The 20,537-nt window shown below is 36.6% G+C and overlaps 1 protein-coding gene across 1 annotated transcript in view; it reads left to right on the forward strand.

Moving 5' to 3' along the window:
• The first annotated feature begins 252 nt into the window (after positions 1 to 252).
• VWDE (von Willebrand factor D and EGF domains) overlaps positions 253 to 20,537 on the forward strand; it is a 352,344-nt gene continuing 332,059 nt past the window's right edge. The window contains exons 1-2 of the mRNA XM_032236897.1: positions 253 to 688; positions 9,297 to 9,460. Coding sequence (XP_032092788.1) covers positions 253 to 688; positions 9,297 to 9,460 — 600 coding nt within the window. The remainder of the gene's footprint in view (positions 689 to 9,296; positions 9,461 to 20,537) is intronic.

Here is a 20,537-nt window from a genome sequence, read left to right on the forward strand (position 1 = left end):
ATCCTGGGTTGTGGGACATTCCTTGTCCAGTATGGGAAGTCTAAGGGTTCCTTGCCCCTCGTAGTGGTCCACAGCCCCCTAGCTTCCCTTCTGGGGCTCGACTGGTTCTGAGCCTTTGGCCTCTCTATAGCTGGCATTAATTCCCTATGCCTCCCCTTCTCCCTGGATTCCCTCCTCTCCAAATTTTCTGACGTTTTCTCGGATGCCTTGGGTTGCTACAAGGGCACCCCTATCTCCTTAAATGTTGACCCTATGGTGGCGCCCATCCGCCTTAAGGCTCAACGGGTTCCCTTTGCCCTCTGGGCTTGGGTGGACATGGAGCTGGACAAGCTGATCACACAGGGCATCCTAGAGCCCATGGATCACTCCCCTTGGGAAACCCCTATTGTTTTGCCTTTGAAGTCCGACGAATCCCTGAGGATCTGTGTGAACTATAAGACAACTGTCAACAAGGCCCTAAAAGCTCACCCCTATCCGGTGCCGGTTGTGCAACACGCGTTGCACTCCTTGGGCCAGGGCAAACTTTTTGCAAAGTTGGACCTGGCCCAAGCATACCACCAACTGCCTGTGGACGAGGCCACTGCAGTTGCCCAGACCATAGTGATACACCGTGGTGCCTTCAAATGCCTCCCCTTACTGTTCAATAACATGGCTCAACAGAGCAATATGGCCCCAACAAAACCACAAGGTATTTTTGACTGAAATTAATCAGTTCTCACTCAATTGTTATTTAAGTTTGGTGTTCACACAACACACTGACCCCACTAATGACACTGCTGAGCATCTTAAATTAAGCAGAACTGTGTTTTTGTAAGAGGAGAATAATGTATTTACTATGTGAGCTCTGTTTTAAAACATTTACAATCAAGTCATATCCAGGAAAGGCTTACTGTTTAATATGTCCTGGAGCAAAATTATCTTTGAATATTGAATGTAACATCTGTTCAGGTTCATATGGATGGATCTGAAGAGGAGCAAAATAAAGGGGGGGGGGAGTCTTTCAGTATAAACTTCAATAAGTTTATTAATATCAATCTTGGTGACTATGCAGAGATGAGGAATAAGCTGCTATACCCTCTATAAAACTAGTATAGAATGTCACAGTTGGTAAAAATCTATGATGTCATTTCCAGCCATTTTGGTGAAAAAACATTGCAAAGGTTTTTATAAGCAGTTAACATAAACACCACACAAACAAATACAGAGAGAAAGAGAGAGAGAGAGAGAGAGAGAGAGAGAGAGAGAGAGAGAGAGAGAGAGAGAGAGAGAGAGAGAGAGAGAGAGAGAGAGAGAGAGAGTGAGTCCTGCAAAATTGGAGAGGGAGAAAGAAAAAATTGGCCTTAGTTATGCATAACATAGGGGACACGATGGCTCAGTGGCTAAGACTCTGAGCTTGTCGATCAGCTAGGTCGGCAATTCGGTGGTTCAAATCCCTAGCACCACATAGAGGAGTGACTTGTCCCAGCTTCTGCCAATCTAGCAGTTCAAAAGCATGCAAAAATGCAAGTAAAAAAATAGGGACCGCCTTTGGTGGAAGGTAACAGTGTTCTGTGCGCCTTTGGCACTTGATCATGCCAGCCACATGACCACAGAGAGGTCTTCGGATAGTGCTGGCTCTTTGACTTTGAAATGGAGATGGGCATTGCCCCCTAGAGTCGTGAACAACTAGGACATATATGTGAGCAGAATCTTTACCTTTACCTATGCATAACAGATGACTTTGCTAGTAAGGCTATAAGATATTTTTAAAAAAACCATCCTCTTGCTAGCTGCTGTTATTCCTATAGGCATATCTCAAAAATATTACATGCAGAACTTAGCTATTTTTAACGGTATTTGTAAAAATCTAAGAATGAGACAGGAGAACAGAAGGAAGAATGAATTTAAATCTTCAGATCATGATTTCTCCATAAATAATAGACTAGAACCTTGGTCAAACTTTTATCAAGATACATAATATATTTCCTTTAGCCTTTTCTCCAATTGTGAAGCTAAGTCTTTCCTCTGTTTGTCATTCACATGGTAGTTGCTTCATTCCATTCAAGTAAATACATTTGAAATGATGCACTAACATCTCTCTATAATGGTTAGGAATAATTCTTTTTTTGTGGGGGGGGGATGTAACCTGCCAAATTTAATGTGCAGCTGCTGTGGAGTTTTATCTGGAATTTCAATGATGAGAAAAATGGCTGCACATTACAATTTAATACTTTGCTATTCATTATTAAATACATCCCAATTCCTGATTTGGAAGCACTGAAGGCTGGCAAAACGTTCCTGAAAAAAATGAATCACTTATGAAATATCTCGTTATAATAAAAAAGGAGGGTCCTGATAATAATTTAGCCCACACTGTATCCAGCACTTTTGCTTAGTTCATGATAGAAAATTCTGGGTGCAGTTTTATTCAAAGCAAAGAGTATTCGGAAAGTAAGTCTGCAGCTGAGAATTTTATTTGGTTCAGTCCAGCGTAATCTGACAAAACAATGGATGGGGCTTCTAAAGACAACTTGATCCACAAAGAAACAGAACAAATTGCAATGTAACAACAATAATAAAAAAAGTTTTCAGTCTCTAGCAAATCAATCAGCCACTTTTCCCCCTTCCTGGTTCTTGAAGGGAAAAGACAATCTTAATAATAAAAATGAGGCTGGATGAAAAGAAAGGTTTTAGACTCAAGGGGATTAACCTCATTGTCCAGTGGAAAATTGTGCATACTACAGAGATGAAATGTAATTCCAAATGGTTGGGCAACCATTGCCAAAAGATGATACAGGATAGTTTTGTTATTCTAAGCAGGAATGGAGAAAAGCTAGGCAAATTATTGCAGGAGTATGAATGTCTGTATACCTTTTCTTTTCTTATGAATATTGAAAAATCAACTAGTACAAAGGGGTAATGGGAAACAAACCTAAATGTTTTCTGCAATGGGCAGGAGCATTTATAATGATCCACATTACTACAAATATATTGACACATACCTTTTAAACAGCCTAATTTACAGGGAGGATGTAACCTTTGCCAAGGATAATTTCCCCATTATATGTCATTTAAGAACTGGAGTTTTATTTTTATTTTTTACTTATTTCTAACGTTTTTGGATCTAGAAATAAGATATAAAATTATCAAATTATAATATAAAAATGTTCATTGGATTATAGTTATTTTCAAGAATATACTTTTGAAACAATTCATTGTTATCATCATCAACATATTTTTCATCATCATCATATTTCTCATCATTATCCTTTTTACCATGCCCCTGGGGGGTAATAAGGCTTGAGTGTCATTACAACCAAAACCAAGCCCCTTTTGTCAATATGGCAGTTGTATTCACTTATATCACGGGCATCAAATTTGCAACATCACGTTGCTGTCATGTGATGTTTTGTGACTTTTTTCCCTTTGCGGAACTGAGATGGGCATAGCCTGCATGTGATGCATCCAGCCCGTGGGTTGGCAGTTTGACACCCCTGACTTACACCAATATAGGAAGATGACTTAGTTTTGACCCTTGCTTCATCTGTTTTAATACTGATGGCACTGATGTCAGCCTTTCCAGTCATCTCTAAGATTATGCTGCATGTCTTCAATCATGTTATTAATATTTATTCAAAAGTCAATTTTATGGAATTGTTTGACTTTTGAAACTTACAGTTTATTATAGCTGAAATAGAATAATGCAATATAAAAAGTAAGAACAAAAACAAAAATAACCCTACAAAACCAATCAGGCTATAGTCAAAACTGCTACAGTAGGAGCTAAAAATGAGAATGAAATGAGAAAGTCAAAGCTATAAAGTAGATAATCGATCAATTATTCCTGAATAGTGATATTATGGATAAAATCAGGATAAATTTAGAAGCATTACAAAATTACCTTATATAAAATACTGCATACTAGGCAATAGAATAAACAGGAAAATATTAGTGTATAAGAGGCAAGTTTAAAAACCTGGCCAAAACCAGACAACATACATGTAAAAAGTAATTAACTGATCCTGCCCCACCCTCAAAAAAGTGATTATGGAGGAGCAGAGGAGGGAAAAAAACAAGAATTGTTAACACTTTGGAGAAACCAACACCATCTTGATCTTATATGCCACCACGCAAATGTTTGCTTCATTATACATTATGGTGGAGCTCTTGTAGGAAAGATGTGTAGAAAACCCTGGGATGACTAACAATGTTGTAATATAGGTTCTTTGTATAGGGGTTACATTGACAAAGAAGTAGCACATGCTCACTTATTTCTACCACCTATAAAAAGTAGGATGAGTGTAGGATTGTAGTTTTCATCTGTTAGAAGAGAAGCATTTTTTCCCCTAAAACTGTCCCATTTCAGTAACAAATTATTGCATTTGGGATTGAAGGTTTAGGAAGTGATATTATGTCCAAAACTACTTTTTTTCTCCTATTATTTTAAGCACAATCTCTAATTTTAAGGAAGCAAATATGGTAATGTTTACCAAAGAAGTTCTACTGGGATTTACATCAGCAGAGCTTACAAACATTAAACATAAATGAAAACTTAAAACATCTGTTTGTTGCTTTTTGCCAATGGGAAGGAGAGAGAATTGAAATTCCTGAAGCCCATAAGAAAAGCATTTGTGAGCAACATGTAGTTCATATGCTTTGGGTTTCCCATCACTGTTATATTTATACAGATATAGATGAAATTTGCTAAATCTGCAGTTGTAGTTACTAACAGGGATTTAAAACGGAATATATTATTACTGTAAAGTTTCTTCTCCCCTCTTTCCCCCAGTGAAAGTATAAGGAGTAAATATGAATTTTCCTGCCCCCAATTTATCCTATATTCATGGGATAAGAAAAATGAAGTTATATGGTCAGAGCAGAGAATTTTGTTACATCACAACATTTAATGAGGCCACGTAGAATATTTTATGGCTATCTAGCTGAGCCTAATGTGTGTCATGTGAGTGGAAAGGTAAATGATCAGGTATTTATTGCATTCCAAATACTAAATGATAATAATTTAGAAAAGGAAGACCCAAATTGAACACTTTATTATATGGCAGCCATAGTCCTTGCCATTAGACAATGACTGTTTGATGTGATCCACAATCCCATCATTCATTTATTCAGTTATTACAGAGATTCTTCATATTTTTAAAAATGTGTTTGTGTGTGTGTGTGTGTGTGTGTGTGTGTGTGTGTGTGTGTGTGTGTCGGGGGAGAGGCTTATTTGAACATTCCTTATTACCATCTTTAAGCTTTAAACAAAAACCTAAACAATATTACAATATTTGGTGTCAGAAAGGTTAGGAAAACAACCAACTATCTATGCATGCCCAATTTAATCCATGAAATGAAAAATATTGATTAGAGGAACCCTCTAAGACTGCACCCAACACTGGAATTTGAGCTCAAATGATAATGTTGGCGTAGCAAAAAATAAAAAGCAGTGATTGCTAACAAACAATTTTTACCCAATGTTAGTTACCTAAGGCCTTGCCTTGGCATTTGCCATGCTAACCTGTCCCCCTTTTGTCAAGCTGCAACCTGCTGTAGCTGAATAGAAACTTTTTTCCTTATAAGAACAGCAAAATAATAGAACCTCTGGGTGAATTAATGCATCCAGATATCTGAGAATTCACCTCCAGCCTCATAAATAGTCAGTATGCCCATAGAAGTAGATAATTTATAGGTTAACATTTTTCTGTAATCTGTCATTTGCTCTTTCCCTTTAAAGCTAAATCACTTCATAAATGCATAAAAGAGGGAAAGAAAAAATAGTCTTTTTATTTTTATTAGAATGCACTAAATGGCAATAAAGTAATGTGAATACAGTGGGGGCCTCTTAAATCTCTAATAGTTAAATCTAGAGCTGCAACAGGTCCACACTTTATCTGATATTCTTTTAAGTTCATTTTACACCTGGAGGAGAACCGTGACATGAATTGGTGCTAATGGACTCAAGCATTGAAATAATTCAGGGAGACATCGGGAAAGGGTTATGCCTTGTAACTTAATTGACAGATATCTGTTTTGTGTCATACAGTGCAGAATGTGAGAAAAGTAACTAAACTCATTATTTGAAAAGCAATAATTCAGTCTCTTAGTTTGCTCATTATTTTACTTGTATATTCATTTATTTTGATTCCTCTCTAGTTTTATAACTCAGCATGGATTACCATTATTTTCATTCTGACATTCCAATTTCATTCTCATATTTCATTGTCAATGTCTGGGAGAATCCAAATTGCTGATGTTGACCCAGGAAGTTGCAAATAGCTTGTTTCATACATATTGACAAGATCACTGCCTTCTTTGCTTCAGGACATTATCTTTAAGTTCAGCCAAAAAGAAATATGGTTGTACATTTTACCAGGGAACACCGCATTGCTGTGTTCCATACTAATTCACTGATAGTTGCCTCTCCTGAAATATACCATTTGGGGAAAATGTACTGGATCTAACACAACATATGAGGCTTAACTACCATATGGATTGTCATTATATCACATTCCTTGCCCCTAAGTTTGTATGATGACCAGGGCATGGCACAAAAGCAACACAACCAGAGAACAGATCAAACTCCCCTTTATTGACCCAATTCCCCCCACAAACTCCCCACGTTTCCTACAAGTCTTGGAGCAAAGCTTACACACACACCTTCAGCAGCCTCTGGCTGTGAGCAATCCAGTAAGCAAGATTAGCCAAACAGTAACCAGGGCCAGCAGTCTAGTAAACCAGGTTTAGCCAAACAGTAATCTCGAGGCATCGGCAAATGCACACAAGGCTCCACAGATTCAACGCTTGTTCCCAACAAATGCCCCTCCCACCAGCACCTTCTTACATCTCAGTCCCCAGATATGTCTTGTGAAGGGGGGTGGGACACTCTCTTCCCTCATAGCGGGCTCAGTCTGCATTGTTCTCGCCTTCTCTCTTCTCTGTATGCTCTAGGATCATGAGCGGGTGGTCCTTGCTCTGTCTCTCCTGCTTTTCCCTGTCTGCAAGACTTTCTAATCCTGAAAAGCCTTAGCCGGACTGACTCTGCCCTTCCCCAGTTTCCTCCAAGGCCAATGGAGCCACCCTCTCGCTCTCTGTCGGCTCTTATTCCAGCTCATCTTCCCCCTAAAGATTCAGACTACAAAGAGGGTATGGCAGCTAGCATGCAATCCTTGTCCATTTTATATCTGAGAGATTTCAAAATGATTTTCCATTCTGATTTAAAGGGGATTTCTTTTTTGTGAGCCTAGCACATGTCATATTGATTGATGTTTTATATTTGAAGAGCGAGCTATTAGTTCTATCCAATAAAAAGATCCATCTACCTCAGGGTTCAATGGAGATCCTAAATGCAGCAAAGGTTTGGGATTATTATTTTTTACAAATATTGCCATGTGTCCTTCCAATATGGATAATCAATTATGATTTTTCTGTGGTGGGCCTTATATGATGGAACAAACTGCTTTATATAGTTGTGACTTGTTTCTTCCAAATTATATTTTAGAAGAAGGCTCAAAATCTATTTTAAACCCAGGATTTACAGAGTTTTAGAAGGGCCTTTATTAATGCTGCTGTGTGATTTTTCAGGTTTATAGTTTTTTCTTTGCCACCAAAAGCCATTTGTGAGAGGCATATCTATTTGTAATATAAACAAACATACAAACACTATGCTTGCAATTTGAAAGTGAATATGCAACCAATCTGCCCTGAAGCAAACAGATGCAGAACTGTATAGCAGTAATGAAACATCCTGTGAATGTATTTACTTGCCTCCTGTTTATGTGAGATGTATAGCATCCTCTTGGTTTCCTTTTTATTTTCTTTATTTGAATTTATTTTGGGTCTAAACAACAAAAAGGCAATATATCCAATCTTTGGGTAAACACAGATTATAGCCTTACAGAAATTTGCAAGGTAAGTGTTGACAATGTGTTATAGGGAAGAAAGGATCCCAAACTTGAAGGGGTTCATGCAACTATTTACATTTAAATGGGGGGAAATCCATTTTCCATTGTATCAAATGTCATATGTATGACCTTAAAATAAAATGAGTTTTTATACAATTTTTAAATAGTTTAATAATATTATCCAAACACATGATGCAACTTTGGGGGATCCATCCATCCAACCAACCTGCACACCTGTATACCTACACACCTACAGTACATGCCTACATACCTGCCATTCAGACCTATCTAATGAATAATTCTGTACTTCGTAGTATAACTCTCTGAAGAAAGTGATTTTGGAAGAATCTTAACTAACTTTGTGACATTGTGAAGTTTAAGAAGAGCTCCAAAACAAAACTTAATTTCACTGAATCAAAGAAGGATCTTGGGTAATTATATAACCATCTGCAGTTCTATTCCTTGTTCTCTGGCACAAACAGCAATATTTTAGTTTAATTGATCAAGCCCTTTGAAATATATTTTCCCACATGCTTGTTTGACCTTTCTTTGCTATGACTAATAACAAAATTATAAATGTTCCACACTCCACATTTTTCTTCATCATTTAATTAGATTGCTTAAAATATATGAAGTACTGAACAACACTAAAAATGAACTTCACCTGCCTTCAGGCTTGCAAGCTCTGTGGGATCAGAACAAAAAGAATGAGGAGATGGGAAGTAAAAGAATGCTTTGCCAGAGATAAATTTATTCCAGAATCCTCTCCCCTTTACCTAATAGGCAACACCTATCTTGATTGTTTTCTCTATTAATAGCAATAGCAATAGCAGTAGCAGTAGACTTATATACCGCTTCATAGGGCTTTCAGCCCTCTCTAAGCGGTTTACAAAGAGTCAGCATATTGCCCCCAACAATCTGGGTCCTCATTTTACCCACCTCGGAAGGATGGAAGGCTGAGTCAACCCTGAGCCGGTGAGATTTGAACCGCTGAACTGCTGATCTAGCAGTAGCCTGCAGTGCTGCATTTAACCACTGCGCCACCTCGGCTCTTTTATTAACCCTTCCTCCTTTCCTTTTGAAAGAAACAGAGGAAAGAAATGTTCATATGAATTCCATTCCAGGACTACTCAGAAACATGGAATGAAAATTATGGGGGGGGAGGGGGGTACGGAACAGGTCAATTCAGGAAAAAAAAACATTTGAAATTGAAGAACAAGCAACTGTGGGAAGCATTACAGAAAATTTGAAAATTTAAATTTGGCATGAGAATTTGTGGTTTCAGCACAGACTGAAGCTGAGCTCCAAGACTTCCCTTCATTTTGAGTTTCTGTTCAAGAAGATATTATTTGCTATTTATGAACTGTTTTGCCCTCAGCTCCTGTTGTGCTCTCTCTGTCTCTCTCCTTCCAGATGATGGGTCCTTCATGTCAGAAGACTCTCAGCATGCTATCATCCTTCAGAGTACTAATGGTGTCTATGAGGTGACTAGATTAAAGCCTTTGGGATACCTAGTTACTAATGTTGCCATACCAGAAAAGAAAATTGGAAGCTACAAAGATAGAATCAGTAAGAAGGTAAGAAGCATGGATATGGAAACCTCAATATATGAAAAATTAAATGAATCAACAACCCACCCACATTTTAAAGCATAAATTAATTGATAATAGACTGGAGTGGGGGTCAAAAGATCATAATATTTACTATTCAAGACATGAAAAACATAGAAGGAACAATGTTGCTTTCATAATTAGGAAGGCTATATCAAGAAAATAAACCTGGACTGCAATGCAATCAATGAATGAATCAATACAGTATCAATTAGACTTCATGGAATAGCCTTTAATATGAAGGTTATTCAGGTGTATGTTCCAACCACTGATGCAGAAGAGATTGATGAGTTTTATGATTAAGTTCAATTTGAAATCAATAGAACATGCATGCAATATATGCTGCTTGTGGTTAAAAAATGGAATGCCAAAGTTGGAAATATTAAGGAGGAAAATGCAGTCAGACTGTATGGCTAGGAAAGAGGCAAAAGGATGACTAATTAATTTGTGTGAATGCATTGATTGCTTTGTTGTTAAATACAGTCTTTAAACAACCAAAATGACAGATCTTTATTTATTAAAATATTTATTTATTAAATATATTTATATGCCGCCCAATCCCGAAGGACTCCGGGCGGCTTACAAAAAATATAAGAAAAAAACACATAACGATAAAAGAAAACAATTTAAAAACAACAAACACCCTCATAGATTCATTCTAGTCAGGGCTGGACCTCAACAGGGAGGTCAACAGCCCCAGGCCTGCCGGAACAGCCAAATTTTTACAGCTTTCCTGAAGGCCATGAGAGTGGGTATGGTCTGGATTTCCGGGGGGAACTGGTTCCAGAGAATCAGAGCAGCCACAGAGAAGGCTCTCCTCTGAGGGCCCGCCAGCTGACACTGTTTGGCTGACAGCATCTGAAGGAGGCCCAATCTGTGGGATCTTACTGGCCGCTGGGAGGTATGTGGCAGCAGGCGGTCTCGAAGGTATCACCAGAAATCAAATTGACTACAGACAGAATTCCCTGGTATTGGAGATTCAGCACAATCATGGCTAGGAGCTGACTGGGAAACAGATAAGTATATAAGTACAGGTGAAGTTAGATCAGTTCTTTGGACACTACCAAGTTGTAAGATTACAGGGACTAATGGAATATTTACAGAGATATGGCAAGCAACATAAGAAAAATCAATAGATGTTCTAACCAAGCTGTGTTTGGAGAGTGGAGATGTGGAGAATTGTTGTTGAAAATGCTTCCATAAGAGACTTTTTTATTGCATTGTATACATTTATCCAGAAATGTTTTAAAAAATTATTTAAAAAATTGAAATTGAAATGATGAATACTATACTATACTATACTATACTATACTATACTATACTATACTATACTATACTATACTATACTATACTATACTAATACTAATACTAATACTAATACTAATACTAATACTAATACTAATACTAATACTAATACTAATACTAATACTAATACTAATACTAATACTAATACTAATACTAATACTAATACTATGATGGTGCTGTAACTCAGTGGTTAAGAAACCAAATTTGTTGGTTAGAAAGCTGGCAGTCCAGATTCAAGAACCATGCTTCATATTACAGAGTGAGCTCTCATCCTTGCCCTGGTTCCTGCCAACCTAGCTGTCCAAAAGCATATAAATGCAAGTAAATAAATAGGTTGACCACTTCAATGTGAAGGTAACAGCACTCCGTGATGACATGCTGGCCACATGACCACAGAAATGTCTCCAGTGGGTGCTGGCTCAATAGCTTTGAAACAGAGATGAGGACCACCCACTACAGTGGGTAACAACTAGTGGAGTAAAGGGACTCCTCTACCCATAACATATACGATACCATACCATAGCATACCATATCACACCATATCATACCACAAAAGTTTTGTAATTACTTTCTTGCACAACAGGGATATGGGCATGGAAGAAAACTATGAACTCCTTGCTAGCACAGAAGCTGAAATATCTAGAGAAGGAGACAGAGATGGATCTATGTACCCTCTATTAACCTGTAACATTTATGTGATAGAGAAAGTGTAGTCCATCTCTTGCAACTGACAAAGCAATTAAGAATATTTGTGAAGTATTAAAGCTAATGGATAACTAAGGGCAGCCCATCCATTACTATGGAAGGTGATGATGATGCCGATCCATCTCATATGCTCACTGGCTGAATTAAATCTGAAGCATGCTTCTATGAGCCATCCCAAATTGTATCTGTTCTTAAATAAGTAGAAAAAGGAAGGGTAGCAGCACTCTGCCTTAGACAATTGTAAGTGGTTGAGGACCATACATTTTAGCTTACTGGTGTAGGAGATAGAACAGGAAACAAATACAGCACTCAACAAGATTCCTTTTCTCTAAGGGCAACAAATGGGTACAAAAGAAAATACAATGTTCCTTCTAACATTTTAGACCCCCAAGATCATATTTAGAAAACACACAAACACAAACACAAACACACATGCACACACACACACACACACACACACACACACACACACACACACGACCTCTTGAAAAGCCCAGCATGAAAATGAAAGAAGTATGAATAATAGTATTGTTTACAGTAGAGATGGTTGAAAGAGAATGCAAAGTCATTAATGGAGATTTCCTTCCTGCTTGAGTGCTATGGCTCTATGGGATCCAATCCAATAATGCTGACTTACCCTTTATTGCTGCAGATTTAGGAAGATGGAAGGACTAGGTTATTAAAAAACATTGTGATTGAAAATCTGGCTTCAGTTTGTATCCATATTGTCTTGGAAATTAATAAAATATTAATGTATAATATACAGTTCTTCTTAGAGTCAATTTGTGGTATAACATGATTTATACTTAATTTTAACCTTGCGCCCTGCCATTACTCAAGAAACTGAGTAAATGTACATTTTTCAGTGTATTTGGCATATAATTACATGTTTCACCATTTTATTTGTTAGAGACCTCAGTGCAATTCATTTATAATATGCTCCCATGTGCTGGAGCTCAGCTGCTCTCTAGATCCAAATCATATGCCAATTATTTTTTGCCTGTGGAGCTACCTAGACAATATTTGAAGTGTCTTAACATTTGTAGAGTTTATTAATTATATTTCTAATGAGGTAGTTCATTTATATTTTAATTAACGTATACATTTCTAGAATACAAAGTAAGGTTTGTTCTGATTATTTACCAAGGATAGCTTGCTTAGCTATTTAGCAATGGATTGAAATATTTCACAGGGTTTTATAGTTAATGAAGTAATTCTACAGAATGACAAATAAAAACAAACTAATAAAATAACTGGGTTCAATCTATGTTCTCTATAATCAGTTTTCTTAGAATCCGTCTGCCGCTATAAACAAACGCAACTAGTTAATGTCATTCATTTGCAACATTTGCAGAAGGTCATTCCATCAGCAATCATTAACTATCTCCTTTACCCAAGCCATTGTTCCTAAAAATGCTTTTTTAAAATGAAGTTTATGCTTCATTAATCCTGTGCAGCATAGGTTTATGCAACAATAAATGTATTAATTATTAAAGTGCCACAAGAGTCCCTGAATATTTAGGTAACCCAAACAGAATAAACAGAAGATTTATTCTATCAACAAGTTTCACTCTCCCACTCTTTCTGATTGCTCTGAATGTGCCTGAACTAGCTTCTTTTGCTGTCAGTTTTAACTAAGCATATATCTGATTGATTAAATGGCATCGGGTCAATATCATTTGTTTTACTAAATGACTAGCAACTATCAGTTATGTATAAGACTGAGCTTTACTGTTGCACAGCTTCAACTGCCCATCACAGTCTCACAAACTGTCTATAGTTTCACAAATTGTCTAGATTACAGTGTAACACCATCCCGTTTTCTACATAATCTATTAGACTAGAAGACTGAATATAAAAAATGATACAGTGATTGCAATGATGGAAATACCATCAAATTAATAGAAGATTGGAGTAATAACAGCTTTGAATGTTACTACAGTTAAGATTTCTTTTTTGGAGTGGGAGATACTTTCCTCCACCATTTCCTGAAAGTTAACCTTAAAAAAATCAAAATACAAGAGGATTTAATGCAATCTCACTGAATACCTCTCTTCACAATATTTCGGAAATAAATACAAAGCTATCACTTTGCCTCACTGAATAGCTGTCCATATATAAATTACCTAATTTCAGAATCCCAGCACAGTGGAAAACAGACAAGAACCCCACTCTTCTTCATATGACATTAAGCCCACCATTTATTTAACTCCATGCCTGATTTCAAAAGAACGCTTAAATATATTTCAATATTGCCAAATGTCAAACTCAATCTTGGCTTGTAATGGGAGAGTAGAATAGACATTACCATTTCCAAAATGCCATTTTTCTAGGCTACCAATTTTCAGTCTCATTTTAAAAGGATTTTTATTGCTTTGGCTATGTTCAGAATTCTTTTGGAATAACAACAACAAAAACGACGTTACCTCTGAATGTAAACAAGAGGCATTCATTTCTAGATGAAAGTAATTTATGGGCAGGCGGATTTCTGATATCAAAAAGTAAGAAATATTACAGCTATATTGCAATTGTATCGTAATAAAGCATTCAGAAATGTTCTAATATGATAAAAATGCTGGCGACCGGGATCAAATGTTATGATTTTGGGAGTGCTGGGTGCCATTACAAAAAGTTGGTACCCTATTTTACTATCATATTTGAAATGCATACCTTGCCATTTTTAGACTACAGAGGTATTATAGGCAGTACATATGCTCTTTACACAGGCTTTTTCAAAGACAAGGTCCCTTTCTTCTTGCCCAGAGGAAATACAAGAATCAGGAATTAATGGAATCATTACCATTTCATTAAGATTAATGCAAAGTTAATGAAGAAACAGGATAAAATCCAAAAGAGAATAAAAGAACTGGTAGCAGAGACTTGAGGAAGGAAAGTCCAGTAATGTGAATTAAAAAAAAATGATATTGAAGGTGGATAAAGTGCAGAAAAGATAGTGGCAGATGGTGAATAAGCAACAACAGATAATTTGAGAAAGGTTTTTTTTTTAAAAAGTTTATTAAAACTATTCCTAAAAAATAAGATTTTTTATTATAGTTTTGAAGGTGAATCTAAAACTCTGAACATCTAGGAAAGTCACTAATATATAGGCAAGCAGGGATCAACTATAAGATAGATCCATAATGTAAGTTACTGCTACTCAACTGAATGGATAGATTTGAAAGATGGAGCAAGGACAGAAAAATACATGGGACCTTGTTGTTTTGGTTTTTCCTTTTGCCTCAAGAAGGAATAAGAGGAAGATCAGTGTCAGATATTAGAATAGAATAGAATAGAATAGAATAGAATAGAATAATAGAGTTGGAAGGGACCTTGGATGTCTTCTAGCGCAGCCCCCTGCCTAGGCAGGAAACCCTACACCATTTTAGACAAATGTTTATCCAACACCTTTTTCCAGTGTTGGAGCATTCACAAATTCTGGAAGCAGTCGTGAATATCCATATCCATGCATTTAAGTTCCGGTAGCTAGTAATGGTATAACAGTTTTGTATTGTCACGAGGAAATGAAAGAGATTAAGCTGGTGATATGGAGAAATAAAGAGACGAAATATCCTGCTTTAGGATAATAAATCCAAAGGTGTTTTTGTTAGACTTTTTTCATGGTTGACTCATACGACCAATTTAACCTACTAGAAGTAAAAGCCACTGACCGTTTGTCAAGGACAAGAGAGTACAACATCATTCTACACCCATTTCCAGTCCAGAAGGAAGACCACTTTTGGTCATCTTTTTCTACGATGCATTACAAATGGTGTGTTAAATTTATATTTACTGACAAAGAAATAAATTAACAAAAAATAGTTTGTCGCAAAAGCCTGCAAAGGCTCCTGGATTGGAGCTGAAAGGCGAAAGGGAAGCAGTATGCTTCTTCCCATATTTTGGTAGACCAGGTTGCCCTGATAGAAAAAAACATTAAAAGTAGTGTTTTTGACTTCCACCAGCTCAACTGGTTATGTCTAGTTTACTGGTGTGCTTCATTTCATTATGAGCAAACACATTCAAAACTGTGTTGTGGCCCACCAGCAGAGCTGGCAGCAGATTCGGAGGGTGAGGAGGTTGGGGAAGAACATGGGCCAGTCCTAGAGTCTGGGGAAAGCTCTGATGAGGGCTCTGCGTCAGAGGCAGAGAGTGGGCCAAAGCCGTTATCAGCTGCCTTCAGAATCAGACAATCAGTGAAACAGATGAACAGCTGGAGCCTGTTCCCAGTGTGTCCATGTGCAGTGTTGCCAGCTGAAGGGAACAGCTAAAGAACAGGGGTTGGGAGTAAGGCCAGAGGTGGATGAAGAATGCCCCCTCCCAAAGGAAATAAAAGCGGAACGAAAGGGGAGTGGAGTTTGCAGGAGACAATTAGTTTGCTTAATTGGCCCATGACTCTCTGAGACTCCTTGCCAAGTTTTCAGATATCAGCCGGTCAGCTCTCCAAGCCGGATAAGGTCTGTGACTGTAAATCCTCCCTTGAAAGACTTTGCTGGATGTGAATGAGCAGAATTCACAGTAAATTAATAAAAGGGTTTTTGTCAGGATAAGGTGTTTGCTTCATACTCTTGGGAAGCCTAGGTCAGAACAAATTGTTTATATGTTCATGCATGCAAGTGTAGGAAAGTAGACCTGGTTCATTTTATTATTTTGCAAATTCACTGATGAAAGAATAGAACAGTGAAATAATTGATTTATCTTTGGAATTTTCTGTTTGTTTGTTTGTTTGGTTTGGTTTGGTTTTAACCAAGTGCATATGAATATCTTTTTTTCTATATCTGCTCCAGGACAGTTATAAAATAAGTAAGTCCACCAATCAGGCCATGCTAAATGCAGTCAGGAAAGACCATAATCTTAGCCAAAGCAAAGGAGTGGATGAAATCCAAAATGGAATTTCTGAAGTGACCTTCATTTCTAACCATTTTAAACTCTAGCAGCTTAAGGCTTCAATGTAGAGAAGACTTTTAGTTGACTGGAAGGAACGGAAGGCAGCTACAAGAATTTTATGCAGCAATTCAAGGATGCAAAATTTCTGATCAACAATTTTATTGCCACCCATCCCCAAAGAAATCCAGCAACTGCAAACATGCAAACCTTATTTATATAAGAGGCAAGAATTCCCCTTTCCATCTTTCCCTCTTTCCTGAGTGATACATAACTCTTTGAAGCAGGAGGCACATGGGCACTTGTTCTGGTTTTAGACTGTTTGCTCTAACTTTGACTGATACAGATCTTGCAGTTTTAAAGAACATTAAATACATATCTTACAATCTTCAGATGCAAATAATTGGAACAAAACATACCTTTTTCCTATTCATTGGAAATTTCAGAGATTGCCTTTCGGCTTCAGCTGAAAGTACAATATGGTGGAGGAGATATTAGGGTACATGTTTTGGGATTGTTCCTTGGCTGTGTTTTTTTAACTTCATAATTTTTTAATATAGTATTAGGGAGAGAAATAAGAATCAAACATAGTAATGTCATAGTCATAATGATACTAAATTTAAATTCTTCAGGGTTTTGTTTGAAGACAGGAGCAAATATGACTGTATGTACCAGCTTGTCTGTGAATAGTCCATGTATAACATGTGTGGCATGGTAACAGGAAGCATCAATTTATGGAGAATTCTGGATTTACTCTGCAATGAGTATTGCCAAATATTATTTTGTTTTGATGAAAAAAACATGTAATATCAGTTTTAGAATCCCAGTTTGAATATATGTGCTCATTTTCTACCTGTGAATTGATTTGCTATTGATATATTGAAAAGGCCAACCAAGATTCTGTGTGATCCAAGTTTAATCTACTTTGTGAGTTTGCATAAACAGTATGCATGTTATTCCTGCTTTTTCTCTCAACTTTGACTTTCTACTCCATTGCTCTATATTTACATATCCCTTTTCCCTGTCTTTTGTACATAAAGCAAATTTGTGTGGTTGGACATGCTTTAATTTGGACGTATGAGTTGAAATTGTAATGTGAGTGCCACTTAGGCAGGTGATGAAAGTAATAACGTCATAATTTGGAAATAAAATGATGGAACACCTATTCAATCTGGGTGTAATTTTTTTGAAGGACTTTAATATCAAACTCACTTATATGTCATACAATACACTGCTCAACCCATTCTCCCACCTCTATTTCTACATTGTTTTTCATTATTTCATCTATTTTTATTACAATTGTTTTAAGAGACTGCAGTTTAATTGAACATAATGGCTTTCCAATTCTTACCACAAGTAGGGCTTGAAAACTGAAGAATTTGTTGCGTAATATTTTATCTTATTTTTTATTAAGTTCACTGGAAGAATGGCATTTACAAGTGTGAAGTTCCATTCCCTTCCCCTTCTCAAAGCTATTTACTTCTCTCAACTGGTACCCACGTGTAGCATTGATCTTTATTATTAAAGCTACATGCCTGTACACCTACATAATTGGGTCTGGAATTAATAGATAAAAAACAGTAACAACAATAACACTTAGAACCAGCAGAATGACCAATAATTCAGGAGCTAAAAGGGTTTTAGAATGAATGTTGCCACAGGATATTTCCACACAATGCCATTTACATTCTAAGCTTCACAAAGCAATTCCTATTAATCCAAAGAGAACTCCAGATGCACAAAAGGATTTAAAAGGATCTTTGCAGATGAATTCAGCTCTGGGTTCAGTCTTAGGCAGTGCTGGATTGCTCAGTTAACAAGAGGGATATTTCTAAATTAAAATGCTCATTCATTGGGGTCCAAGCAAGGAACAATCCCAATCAGTCTTTCAAGTCACCATAAACAAAAGGGAAAGGACGAATTTAATTATTTGGTCCCTTCTCTTCACTAGGCCCATTTCCTTCTTGCTCTCTTTCCCACACTAAATCTTACCATTTTACCTGGGATTTGGAGGTTCTCCAAACTGGCGATAATGTTAGCTATGGGTTCTCCTGAACTTGGGTGAACCTGTAGCTGCCCACTCCTGTGCAGGATTCTAATGTGAAACTAAAATTAGGATTATGCAATACTTTGAAGGATTGCTTCAGTTTGAGCTCTGAAACTTTGTTTGAGGTCTGAAACTCTGTGGAAAGGACTCCTGAAGGGACTCCTATTTCATAACTATTTCGTAAAGAAGCATCCTATTTTTCCACGCTTAAAAAGTAAAGCACAATTATTTGGTTGCTTGTGTTTGCCACTGTTGTGAGGCTTTTTTTCCAGGGTTTCTGATAACCGGAAGAGGCTTTAGTTCATGTGCTGTGCATGCTCAAAAAATCAAGCACAGTTGAATCTTCAAAAGGGGGTGAAGCACCTCATTTGACATTGCTTCTCAACATAGAGAATCACATTGTCTTTGCAATGCAAAATGCCTCCTTGAGGTGCTGTCAACACAAGCCTAGGAAAAGAAACACTTATCATTTTTTTAAAGAAAAAAATACATAAAATGACCTAAATGTTCAAAGACACAAAACGTTCAAGAGGTTTTATAACCAGTGAATGTTATATGTAATGTAACGTATGTGTATGATACTATGTAGGACCAGACACTACATGGAAATACTATTGCTGAACATGTGATCCTCAGAACAGGCTGTACTGCTGTAACCATACAGAAAATTTCTCCTTTTAGAAACTTAGTTGTAGTTCCTAATCAGATTCATTAGTGTTGTTTAATTTTGGACCCAGTAGAATCATATGGAATAATTTATTTTGAACCAGTAGTAATTTATTCTGTGCTTAGGGATACAACTTCATAACATGTTGGTAAGCTTTGGTTTAGTTCTAGTACTCTGGGGAAAATCCATCTCTTTAAATCAACCTCTTGACTTTCATTATACTCTTCATCCAACCTAAACTAGATCCAAATTTATGTTTTTATAATTGTTTTAATGTGGTTTTTGTATATTAATATTAGTATTCAATAGAAACAAAATACTTTTGTCTAGTACTAATGAAAAGATGTTCTGATTAGTTAAACATTTTTGAGTTAAAAATGATGTTAATGATGTTCCAGATATGGTAATTGATTTTTAAAAATAGGCAGTTCAGCTTAGAAAAGTGTAAAGAAACACAGACAGTCCATAGAATATTTATAACTTGAATTAACATAACTATGTCATATATCTACATTTAAATACTTATAACTTATTCATTAACTTATTCCACAAAGACTGCTAAAGGCATAATATAAGGGAATATATCTTTATGTAAGTTTTTCCTAGTTCGTGTATCAGAATCTGTTCCTTAGAAAAATGACTGTTAATAAAATGCTAAGGTTTTTTTTTCTTACCTGTTTGGTATTGCCTTAATTTGGTTGCATTGTAAAATTGATTGGTTAATTGTAAAGCACATAAATAACCCGATCAACATACTGGCACATGATTATTATACTTACAGTACATTACTATTCATTTGAGTTTTTGTTAAGTTACTAGAGTTAGAAAAATTGATGTGGGGACAAATCCCACATAATATTTGGGATTTGTATTTTTCACTAGCTATCATAATAAATCCACATATTGCTATACAATATGTCTAATTGGATAAAATTTGGATCTTATTATACCATCCAATACAAATGAATCTGCCATATTTTAGTTAAATAAATTCAGGAATTTTTACCACTAGATTAAGAAGTAGCATCAATCAGTCTTTGATAACCAAAGGTTATTCTTAAAATTTGGGAAATACATGTGGTACAATCATTCTGAGTTTCAGCAGGTGACCAAACCTGGTTGATCTTCTCTGGGTTTAGAAGGTGAACAGGGTTGGGTCAGATTAGTGTCTCAATGAGAGACAGCCAGGGAAATTCAGGGTTGTATGCTAGACTGAGAAGAACTAAAGGTATGCCAGAATATTTTCCTCTATATTCTTAGCCAGAAACTGCATGTGATTATCATCTTTATGCAGTGGGAGGGTTTAATATCTTCAATAATCTCAATAGTAATGGTAGTAGGAGTGATCCAGATCATGTCAATCTTGCCATCCCAGTAAATTGACAAAGAAGATGGAAAACTAAAAGAAGTCCACAATGAACAGGAGGGCAAAACCCAACCTA

The sequence above is a fragment of the Thamnophis elegans genome, chromosome 1 (genome assembly GCF_009769535.1).
Source record: "Thamnophis elegans isolate rThaEle1 chromosome 1, rThaEle1.pri, whole genome shotgun sequence".
NCBI lineage: Eukaryota > Metazoa > Chordata > Lepidosauria > Squamata > Colubridae > Thamnophis > Thamnophis elegans.